General features: G+C 37.7%; 2 protein-coding genes across 2 annotated transcripts in view; one reads left to right on the top strand and one right to left on the bottom strand.

The window, feature by feature from the left end:
* LOC127427157 (U6 snRNA-associated Sm-like protein LSm5) overlaps positions 1–12,504 on the bottom strand; it is a 298,822-nt gene that overhangs the window by 131,553 nt on the left and 154,765 nt on the right. The window lies entirely within an intron of this gene.
* Positions 1–12,504, top strand: part of arg1 (arginase 1) — a 75,564-nt gene that overhangs the window by 7,294 nt on the left and 55,766 nt on the right. Inside the window, exon 3 of the mRNA XM_051674552.1 lies at positions 8,157–8,331. Within this exon, the coding sequence (XP_051530512.1) occupies positions 8,157–8,331 (175 nt within the window). The remainder of the gene's footprint in view (positions 1–8,156; positions 8,332–12,504) is intronic.

Here is a 12,504-nt window from a genome sequence, read left to right as displayed (position 1 = left end):
CCATTCACTTCCATAACCCAGATTTTTTCATCTAAAATAATTTTTATGCTAATCGACATTATGCCACAAATGCAATCGATTGAGCTTAACACCCTTAAACCCAAAATATTTCTTAATACCTAAAATATAAACCTTTCCTTATTGATTCATTGATTAACCTAAAATCTTGATGTTGCAAAAAAAAAAAAAAAAAAAAGTTAATTTCCAACTTCCCATTACTCAACAGGGCTCCAAGACTGTGAATAAAAATTTTCCTGTCAGTGCGACTAAATTTTGTTTTAGGTTTAAACTAGTTTAAAACATTATTAAACAGCCCCACCATTCTAAACAACACTGACAAGGAAAACGGGAGGAAACATTGTGCCATAAATTTGAAGTGTTTTCATTCCAACTCCACCATTACAAAAATGTACCATCGATTTACTTTAGTAACACTAAACACTATTGTATCTTATTTAGGCAGAAATGTTTTTTTCTCATTATTAATTGTATTATATTATTCATATAGCTCTATTAAATATATTAGGGGAGTAAGATTATACAGGCTAATTCAATTCAGTTACAACTATAGCAGAATCCAAATGTTTATATTTTGTGTTAATAAATGTATAGTTTTTTCATAATAATAGTTTGTTTTTTATCAGAGACACCATGGTAATGAGTCTTGGTCTTACCTGTGGTTGTGGTCTGATTATAAATACCACTGTACTATCAAGGAACTATGCCTTAAAAAACTGTCACAACATTCAACCATGCACAATAAAATATTAGGATATTTTGGGCAGTGAAATGTTTTGTTTATAATTTAATTATAGACTATAAAATAAATGTATTATTCGATGGCGGATTTTGTGTATGAAGCTAAACTTCATGTTACGAGTTGAATTTAATTGGTTACGATGTTTTTATTTTACATTTTATTTTATTTTATTTTTTATTGTAAACCACCAGGTAACTTATACACATCTTTTTTAAGCCTACATCTCTGACACATTTGAAGAACAATTCTGTTAAATTTATGACTAAAGATTATTATTATTCTTGTTTTTGTAGTTAAAGAAGAGCTCAATTAATTAGAGACCAACGCGGCTGCCACTCAAGCAAATATCAATTATTATATATATTTTTTATCTTCTACGGCAGAAGCTGCGAGATGCACACAGATGCATCAGGGATTTAGGTACACGAGCAGCATGCAGAAATACCCTGCACTGTGCGGTTTCCTGAAAATTAACTAGAAAATCATGTCCATGACGACATGGCCCTAATATTATCAGTAGGCTTTTCCAGTGTTTTTGGATGTTTAGCATTTGCAGTCAAATCGTGAGACATAACTTCTCAGCGAGTGCTAATTACTACTGTGTTGACTCATTTATATGTACTGTATTTTCCCAAATCAGTCGGCAGATAGAGAAAAAAGATTCAGAAAGAAATCTCAGTATAAACTATTATTTCTTTAGATAGGGATCATTTTAAATAAAACTACATTAAATTGAACTGACAAATTGAAAATAAAGTAAAAATAAAAACTACAATAAAATTCAAAACATAATAACCTTGGTTGTAATGACTAATGCAGCTTTTACTATCTTTAGTCTATGTTTGAGTGGAGTGGAAAAAGCAACAAATAATTGAAATGTCAACAGAACGCAATAAGAATTTTGTTGAAGGACAGTTTTGTCTTCATACACCTAATGCATATGCTTTCATTCTGAAACCACTCTGAAGTTTGTTCAGCAGGATACTAATCATAAAAATATATATATATGAAAGGCATCAGAGGTGTTTTTGTTACATTTACTTTGAAAAACTCTTTTTCTTAGTTGTGAAGTTTAAAATAAGTTTACGGTTACAATTTTAATTTGGATTCATGAACAAATTCATTCGGACTGCCGCTGGCTGATCTATGGGAAGCCTGGTGTCCACTGAGCATCATGTCTGGCTTAATTTGTCATTCTGCTCGACTCTCCAGTGACACAGAAAGGACTCTTTGGAGATGCCATGAGTGCTTTCACCGAGAGTCAGCTAAGAAGCAATAGATGGCCAACAAGCACATTCTGCAAAGGTGGGGTGGCACTGTAGCACAGCTGGTTCGCTCACACTCTTCCTTGGGGCAGCATCCAGAAAAGCAGAGTGCAGCCACCTCTCCAGTTTTTGCCCAGAAGGTGGAGACTGAGCCACCGATAAAGCCCCAGCTGCCATGGCCTAAACGCAAGGTTGTACTTTCCGGCTCTCATCCCACCAGGATTCCTGATGGTCAGAGAACTGTTAAGCAGGGACTAGAGCCCATGGATCAGTCTACTCTGGCTCCAAAGAAGGTCCAGAACACTTCGTTGTGTCCCCGTAAAGACTCTCCCTATCGTTCCATGCCAGGATCAAGGACATGATCAAGATGTGTTTGCTGTTTTGTTGGATCCATGTCAGATGTTTGTCACATTCCAATAAAGTTCTCACACATCTCTGAGGCACCAAAAAACACACAAAAAGAGCAAGTCTCCAGCTTTAACAGACTCTGTTATGCTGAGCATCTGCTCCCCAGGCACGATCTTCCAGGAATCTCCAGCAGGGTGCTAAGCACATTTGAAAATGGCTATGTGCTTCAGTTTGTGAGGCAGCTGCCTCGATGCAGCAGCATTTTCTGCTCCATCGAGTCAGTGTGGGATGTGCCGATTTTGCACTCAGAGGCACAGTGTCTCCTCACCAAAGATGCAATAATGTACCGCCATGCGACGCACAGAAAGAATTTTTCAGCTGCTACTTTCTCATCACCGAAAAATGGTGGGGTGGGATGCTCAAGAAATATCCATTCAAGATGGTTACTAAGAGGCAGATTTTGTCTCATGTCTGCCCTCTGGGCTGGTTTGTGTTGATCGATCTGAAATATGCATACTTTCATGTACAAATAGCCCCTTCTTCACAGGCCATTCTTGAGTTTAGCCTTTGAGGGGACTGCATACTCATTCAAAGTCCTGCCCTTTGGCTTGACCCTGGCTCCTCGCACATTTACAAAAGGCGTCAATGCGGTGCTCACTCTGCTGGGACTTAGCGGTGTCCGTGTATTAAACTATCTCAAAGATTGTTTGCTTTTAGCTCAATCCGAGAAACAAACGTGCAGGCACAGGGAACTGTTGCTTACGCATTTGGAGCGGTTGGGCCTCAGAGTCAGTTGGGCGAAAAGCATGTTGGTACCCAGTCGGCAAGTTTCTTTCTTGGGGATGAAACTAAACTCTGTGTCCATGTCGGTGTGTCTGACCAATGAATGCACTCAGTCTGTCCTCCAGTGCTTGATGTATTTTAAGCCGGGAGTACAGTAGCCCTATGTCATGGCCGCTGCAGCCGCCAACACTCCTCTGGGCTTATAACCTCTCAGTGCTGGGTCAACTCGAAAGTACCTCATCATATATGTCGACATGGTAGCTTACGTCTCCTAGTGAACACCCATGTTTGTCAGAAGGGCATTGCTAAGTGGTTAGTTGCAAAGTTTTCATGACAATGCATCTAACACAGAGGAGCCCTGTGCAGTGGTTGTCTGGCTTTTGGCACCTGGACAGGTGTGCAAACTGCATGGCACATAAATTGTCTAGAACTGCTGGCTGTCCTTTTGGCCCTGAGAGCTTTTCGGTCAGACGTGCAGGGTTTTCACGTTCTGATCCACATGGACAACACTGCAGTTGTGGTGCATAAAAATGGCAAGGAGGAGTGCAATAGTGCCCGATTTTGGCTCTGGCGTGACAAATTCTCTTCTGGAGGTATGTTTTATCAAAATGTCCCTGGCCACCTGATCTACAGAGCAGCGAATGGAGACTTCATCCTCAGATAGTTCAGAGTATTTAGGAGGCTTTTGGGGAAGCAGAAGTAGACCTGTTTGCCTCTGTGGAGACGACGCACTGTCATCTCTGGTATTCCGTGCCTCAGGCTCTGCTGAGCTTGGACACCTTAGCTCACAAATGACCAGCGAAATGCAAATATGTGTTCCCTCCTGCCCGCTTGCTACAATAAGTGCTGTGCAAAGTTCGGGAAGACAGGTAAACCGTGCTGCTGGTTGCGCCAAAGTTTTCCAACAGCCTTTGGATCCTGGAGCTGGTAGAGCTGTTGGATGCTTCCCGTGGGAAATTCCATTGAGGAAGGATCTGCTCTCGCAAGCTCGAGGCACAATCTGGCATCCCAGCCAAGCTGTGGAGTATTTTATTGTTTGGCCCCTGAATGGGAATCATCTGATACACAAGTGCTGTGCTTGAGACCATACTACAGGCCAGGGCCCTCACAACAATGTGGCTGTATCACTTAAAATGGTAACTTTTCGCTGACTGGTGTTCCTCCCGAGGTGAGGATCCAGTGTGTTGCACTGTGAAGGCCATACTCTGCTATTTGCAAGAGTGGTTGGATTCAGGACTTACTCCATCCATGCTTTAAGAATATGTTGCTATCATAGTGACCTGCCATGTCCCCTTTAGTGTTTTCTCTGTGGGCAAACACCCTCTGGTCAAGACGGTTGAGACCCTCTCACCTTGCTACCGTCCTGATCTGGGACTTAGCGCTGGTATTGAATAGAGTTATATGTTCCCCGTTTTAGCCACTAGAGGCAGTAAGCTTACCCATACTCTATTAGAAGACTGTGCGCCACTTGCGTTGGCTTTAATCAGATATGTCACAGACCTTCAGCCCTTGTTGGTCAACGATTCTTGCTTAGAGATTTAGACATGACTTGTCAAAAGCAATTCACAAGCCCAGAGAGGGTTATGAGCCTAAAGTGCTGGCCACCCCCTTTAGGGCTCAGGTTGTCACCCTGCAGGCTTTCTCTCCTCTTCCCTTTGAGTTAAACTAGGCTAAAAGGCTGCATATGCTCTGCCATGTGAGGGCATTACATATGTAGATCGCCCGAACGTGTCAATTCAGACTGTCTGAAAAGGTTTGGCCATCTCCAAGCAAAGGCTTTCTCATTGGGTTGTGGATGCCATAGGCATACAGTGTCCCATGGGGGTTAATGCTCATTCCACCAGGAGCATGGCCACCTTATGGGCGTAGGTAAAGGGCATATTCTTAGAGGACATCTGTCTGGCTGCAGGCTGGACTTCACCTAAAACCTTTACCAGGTTTAATAACTTGAATGTTTCCTACCTCACTACTTTTTCTTTGTTTCATGTTACATTGTTTCATGTTCCCGGTCTATGACCGTTTTGTCTCTTCTCTTCCGATTGTGTGTGAAGGAAATTTTTCTGCACAATGTTCCACTACCCAGAGTGGCCAGTGTCATTGTTATGCTATTACCATAAATGGTTTATTTGTTCTCTGTTTCTCATTATGAAAGTGAGGTTATATCAATGATTTTTCACTACCCTGATGGCTGGTGGGCATTGCCTGGTCTTTTGACTGTGCCGTATTTTCCTCTTCCAAGTTTATTGTGAAGGGAAGTGTCAATGTTTCACTACCTGGTCAGCTATTGTCACTTGTACAGACTGTTGATCTTGTGACCATCTTGTCCTTTGCTCTCTTCACATTATGTTGAATGCAAATATGAGTTTGTTGAATGCTTCACTACCTTGTTGGTTAGATTGATTGTATAATGTGTTCTGTCTAGGATCATTTTCTCTTTCTGTCTTTTCCCACGATGTGAGAATGAGAGTGTGTAATGTTTCATGTATTATGTTCTCAGTCTGTGACAGTTCTGGCTAACTGCTCCTTCCCACTGGGTGCGAAATTGAGTTTTGGACGTTGTTCACTACTCAGGATAGTTTGTGTCACTGTCTTAATATTTAACCATAAATGCTTATATGTTCTTCCTCTTTCTTCCTATTTTTCAATATGAAGGTGTGATTAAGTCAATGCCTTTTCGCTATATTTACATGTATTCATTTAGCAGATGCTTTTATCCAAAGTGACTTACTAATGAGGAATACATCAGAAGCGATGCATCTTAAGGAGTCTGTAATAAGAGAAGTGCTGTAATACAAAGTTGCAAAATGCTCAGAGAAGCATAAGTAGAGAGGAAAGTGAAAGACAACGTCAAATAATAGATTTGAATTTGTTTGTTTTTTTTAAGAATAAGAAAATAATGTATTGCATAAGTAGGATTGGGTTAAATGCTGGTGAAAGAGATGCTTCTTTAGACCTTTTTTGATTATGCAAGAGAATCGGTATCTCGGGTGGAGTTTAGCAGGTCGTTTCACCAGCGAGGAACAGTTAAAGTGGCACCCTGTTGGCAAGTTGGCATTGCCCGAGTGTGTGTGTATCAGTAGCATGACATTATGGTATACAACTCCAATAGCATCAGCTACTGACGCAGCCTCAAACTGACTGACTTGAAAGGGGAACGTCTTGGTTTTGACTAATCTTGTTTCCCTGAAAGGAGGGAAGCTTTGCCACACTGCTTATTTCTCGCTGTTAAGGGACAGAGAGTCATGCGCCATCTGCCAATGAAACTGGCATGATTTTATAGGGTTTCAGAGATTGTCACTCCTGCAAGGAGCTGGACTGACGCAACATCTCGTTCCATTCTGTCAGGGAACCAAGATTACAGTCATAAATAAGACATTTGTTTTTAGAAGGGCTAGCTACATTAACCTAACCAAGGATATGAGGAGCGATTCATAGTCTTACAGAATGTGGTTATGGCCTTACTATTACAAATGCCAGATACTGTAAACAATAGAAGAACTATGGTGTGCTAAACTTTCATAAGGGCAAGTACAATGTGGAATGAAGAGGTTTAAAGTCTGGACCTCTGTGAATTTTTGACAAATCATGAACAAAGATTTCCTCCTGTTCTAATAATGTCTGATATTCAACAAACTTGCCATGCTTGCCTTTAGATATTTCAAAAGATGACTTACTGTAAATTATTAAGAGCCTGTTAGAAGGAAAAATTATATTTCGTAAGAAAACAAATGTTTTCATTAGAAGCACTGTCCCAACTTAGTAAAGGTGCCTTCTCAGAGTTAAAGTCAGATTATAATAACTAGTATCTTATTACTAGTATCATATATGTGTACTATGTCCAGGGCCACATTAAGGTACTATGGTAAACATTTTGCCCATGCATTAATGTGGCCCTGGCCATGTCATCAATATCACTCCAAATAGGTAGCCAAATTTTTCAACCCTGCGTGAGAGCCATTATACGATGGACTTGGAAGACTCACAAGATCCAGATCAACCATTATGCTCTCTCCTGTGGTAAAGCTGTGGAGGTTGGTATCTCAGTAAATAAAAGAATCTCTGGATTCTCACACTTTCAAAGTGAAATTTCCTCAATTACATCATATTCACTTTTTCACTTATAATGGTTTTAAAACTCTGTCTGCTTGTATGAATGTAACACATAATGAGAAGGTATTTCACCGCTCTTCAAATGCTCTTTGGATTGCATCATTTATAGTTTTCCAACTGAATAGACTAAATATTAAATTAAATAAATGAAAGAATCTCTTCCGTAATCAAAATGTATTGACTGTAACCGTATTCTGATTACCAACGATTAAAATTGTGACTGTAGTGGAACACAGTTTCTAATATTTTGTATTTTAAATACATTATCCTGGTACATGTATTCCATTATTTCCCAACCCTGGGAATAGTAGATCAGTGTGCCTGCTATCAGTGTGCTCTTTTATATATTAACTTTCAAACATTCAATCTAATAGGAGCAGCAAAGCTACACACACACACCCTCTCACTGTTTGTGAATTCTGCAATAGTAACAGAGTTCTATTACTGAAAGAGAGAGAAACATGTTTGCATATCTCAGCTGAACAAACCAAGCAATGTTTAACATTGTTACTCCATAACTTTTGTTGATTTTGAAAACGAGAACTCAGTGGGACTTCTAAGTTCATTTTGGTATTTCCGGTCCTGGTTGCAGATTGGTCAATACAGTGTTCCAGCTAGGGTATAATACATGATATTATAGCATGGCCTAAGACACATTACATGAATAAGTGACAGACTGTCGAAAATGTGTAATTTATTTACATATTCATTCCAGGATTTTTGCATATTTGAAGGGTACTTTTAACATCATTCATTCATTCATTCAATTACTCATTACATTAGTACAATGGAGTCTACACCTTGACTAGTAGAGCTCCAATCACTAGCCATCCAAGTATGAATTCAGCATTTAAAATACCACTCATTTTAGTTCCTCTGTTCCTCTTCAGGTTGTGTAGTGAAGGATTATGGAAATTTGACATTTGAAGAAGTTCCAGAAGATGAGCCTGTTGGCCGAGTGAGGACTCCTAGAGTGGTGGGCCGAGCCAATGAGCTGCTTGCAGGAACTGTGCAGAAGATCAAGAATGATGGCAAAACCTGTGTGATGCTGGGAGGAGATCACAGGTGATGGTCTGCTGGAGGTTCTCCTCCGTTAACGGAATAGTTCACCTAAAATTTAGATTCTGACATAATTTACTGTATGTCTTTCTCAGTAACACAACATTAATTAAGGCTTTATAAAGCGGTTCATTAAAGCCTAATAAGTAATTTTCAAATTCATTATAAATCATTGACAAGCAGTTATAACATAATAAATAAAAAGGCCGACTTTCATGCAATACATGCCAAAAAGTGAACATTTTAACTTAAATTTTATAAGTTCTAAACAGATACTTTTATTAGTATATTCATAAAAAACAAAGACCCTATTGTTTAATTTATGTCACAATGCAGCAAAAATATATTATAGTAAGATTAAAAGGAGGGATTATGTCATTTTGCTACAGTCTGCTTTGTGTTTATATTAATTACTTTAATGTCTTGACTCACTTGTGTTGTCACTTTCCTTGTCACATGGATGTCAAAAGAATGATGCTACTCCGAGTGGTGTCCCAACTTACCTAGTCCTAGTTTCCTAAAGTCTTCTGCAAAAATACTTTTCAGGTCTTCATGCTCACTCACAGCATATATCATACTGTATAATAAAACCTGATGACAATTAACCACACTGAACTTTTTGTATATTGGATTCTATTTAGTAGGTGAGCCCGGGCACAGAACTATTTTAGGGCCCCCTAAACAATTAGAGTTTGAGGTGGGGGTAATATAAACTTTTTTTAGGCAGATATTTAGCAGTTATATTATGTAAGTAATTTACAACTTTTTTTTCCAAACACTCAGTTTTCTTTGAATCAAACTATTAATTAGTTAAAATAAGTAAAAATAAATAAATAAAAATGAACAATGCTGACTAACAAAATAAATTATATAGAAAAGAGTTTTCTTGTTGGCAGCATCATCATAAAATCTCAGAAATAAGAGTAGTGCTGTTTGTTCAGTCTATTCTGAGGCATTACTGCTCTCAGGTAGTTTTAGCAAGTCTTAATTTGCTAAATTACATTTACGCAGAGTCTGAAATTAACTGATTTTTATTAAACTAATTATATTTGTAAATTATTTATTGTAAAAATATTTTAAAAAATCTTACTAGCCATGAAGCTGAATTTTGCATTATTTTATTCAGATATATTTTATGACAGTGAAAGTAATTATCAGTTTTTCCTCTCCCTTGCAAATCAGTGAAAACAACACAGGTTATTCATTGCGTTAGTACAGTGAAACTGCACCTCTCAGAAAAAAATGATACATCATCCCAGTTGCATTCTTCACATATTCTTTATAATATTATTATATTATTATAATATTATTCATAATTTTTACAGATGGAAAATGCTGTCATATGTTTTATTCCTACCAAAATATTATGTTACTACTAAATAAAAAAAATGTCATGATACTATAATGGGATATCAATGTAGCCCAATCTGTGGATCCCCCACATTGAGGGCCCCTCTTGCTCAGGTCCACTACTACCCTCGGTCTGACACCCCTGTTTCTAATGTTGCCAGCTCCTTAATAAATACATTATTTTTCCACTTTACATGTTCTTGACAGGATACTAATGTTGAATAAGTGTTATTGAGCATTTACAGCATGTTAGGTAAAATGGCTCACTATTTGGAAGGTCTTGCAAGAAAGTCACCCTTTTTATGCATGTTATAATCACATATCAATGATTTATAAGGCTTTTGTAAATGACTTTAGACATTAATAAACAGTATTGGGTAAATTACTCAAAATAACCACAAATCCACTACAAATTACTAATCCTCTAAAATTGTGATCAGATTACTCCTAACTCATTACTTAATGGGAAGAGTATTCACATATTTAATTTTTTCAATTACTTTCTAAAACACTTCAAAGAAGTGTTAAATTGTATTTTTGCTCAACAAATAAAAAAAGAATGTCTATATTTCCTCCCTCCACGTTTCTATCTTTCAATGACTCGTTACTGACTCCTCAGCTGTCACCGAAATGTAAACAGACATACATGCTTGATGCTTTTGTTCACCCAAGGATGCATTAAATTGATCAAAAATACTGCCAAAACATTAGTAACGTTGCAAATCATTATTACTGTTTGAAATATTATAATATACTGTTTTAAATATTTTAATATAATGTTATATTATTTATTTTAAAATAGTTTTTTTTACTCATGATGGCCAAGGTCTGTTTTTGAGCAGTATTACTTATTTTAAAAATATTTAAAAGTTATTATTAAAAGATTACTTAAAGTTTTTTAATATAGTAAATGCATTTACATAATTTGACACTGAAACTGTCTTTCCTGTTGCGATTTCAAGAAAGGGACTATATGGATTAAGACTGAATGCATTGCATTTTTAAAGGAAATAAAAATAGGCTATATTAAGAAGCATTTTGGCAGGGGCCTGGGTAGCTCAGCGAGTACTGACGCCGACTACCACCCCTGGAGTCACAATTTCAAATCCAGCACATGCTGTGTGACTCCAGTCAGGTCTCCTAAGTAACCAAATTGGCCCGGTTGCTAGGGAGGGTAGAGTCACATGGGGTAACCTCCTCGTGATTAGTGGTTCTCGCTCTCAATGGGGCATGTGGTAAGTTGTGCGTAGATCGCGGAGAGTAGCATGAGCCTCCACATGCTGCGAGTCTCCGCAGCGTCATGCACAGCGAGCAACGTGATAAGATGTGCGGATTGACTGTCTCAGAAGCGGAGGCAACTGAGACTTTTCCTCCACCACCTGGACTGAGGTGAGTAACCGTGCCACCACGAGGACCTACTAAGTAGTGGGAATTGGGCATTCCAAATTGGGGAGAAAAAGGGGATAAAAAAAAAAAAAAAGCATTTTGGCAAATTCAGAAAGTGATATTAGCTCTAAAAAAAAAAACCCAACAAAAAACATGATTATAAATAGGGTTTGAAATTAACTTTTTGGTTCACTGGCCACTGTGGCTGGTAGTTTCCAAGGTCACTAGCCACTCAGCATTTTCACTAGCCAAAATTGAGATTTCAGAGGTGGGGGGAACCCTAAAATCAGGTGATGTTGCAATCATGTATTTTATAAACTTTTAATAAAATACATGGGTAGCTAAATGTGGATTTATTAACAGGCCTGTATGTAATTCATAGAAAAAGTTCTTTTAGATGAATCAATTTTACTGGGACAATGATTTTTCTGTCATTATTTATGTAAATAATCAACTTAATTGTGAAAAAATACATAACATGAAATATTTTGTTTAGTGTTACATTAGCTGACAAAAAAAAAAACTTGATATCAGAATGATATAAAATGCATTTTATTCATTTTATAAAAAATCAAATGACAGCTGGGACAAGTTACCTTCTTGCCCTAGATTGGGGGTCATCTTATAGAACGTGCTAAATTTAGGCCTAAATCTAATTGTGTTACAATTTAAAAGTAAATGCACATTGTTCTTAATGGGGGAAACAAACACCTTCTACACAACTACCTTTTACTCAAATTGTTATTCTGATTATATCATTTGTAATGAAAACATTTGCATTAAATTATAAAATAGTTTAAAATTCTTCACTGTGGTGTGAAGAATGTTTACTAGTGAATCTCACTGTATATTTGCTAGATTTCTTTCAAAAAAAAAAAAAAAAATGCTAAATCAACATTTATTGGAGTACATAAATATACAAATAACAATGAAACCTTTTACAATGTGTTGGTCGAGTGTTTTTTTTTTTAATCTCGAGTGATATTTTGATCTATGTTGATGTGATGTTGCTTGCATGTGAGTGATTCCAGATACGAAACCCCTTAGTGTACAGCTTTTTAATAAACTAAGCAAAATCCCTACTGCATATCAGCAGATCTAAGAATAGGGTGAGTAGTTGATTCCATATTTGTATGAAAGAGATAAGACCACAGCATGAAACAGAAACAAAAAGCACATCAATGCGGGGGCACGTGTTCTTGTGCCACTCTCGAATATGTAGCCTCTACCAGCATATGCAACTGACAAGAGCGAAGCAAAATGTGCTTGAGATTTTTGAACAAGTACACTCGCTAAATAGAGACAGAATGTGTTAAATGGATCAACAAAAACCACATCAGAGAATACAATAATTGGAATGGATTCAAGGGCACGGCCAGAAGGGTGGCACTGTCACAGTTTGTCACCTTTCTGTTCTTAAGGACTCTTATTTCGACATGGTTA

The sequence above is a fragment of the Myxocyprinus asiaticus genome, chromosome 36, assembly GCF_019703515.2.
Source record: "Myxocyprinus asiaticus isolate MX2 ecotype Aquarium Trade chromosome 36, UBuf_Myxa_2, whole genome shotgun sequence".
Taxonomy (NCBI): Eukaryota; Metazoa; Chordata; class Actinopteri; order Cypriniformes; family Catostomidae; genus Myxocyprinus; species Myxocyprinus asiaticus.
Note: the sequence above shows the minus strand (reverse complement) of the source record. Positions and strands in the feature narration are given on the sequence as shown.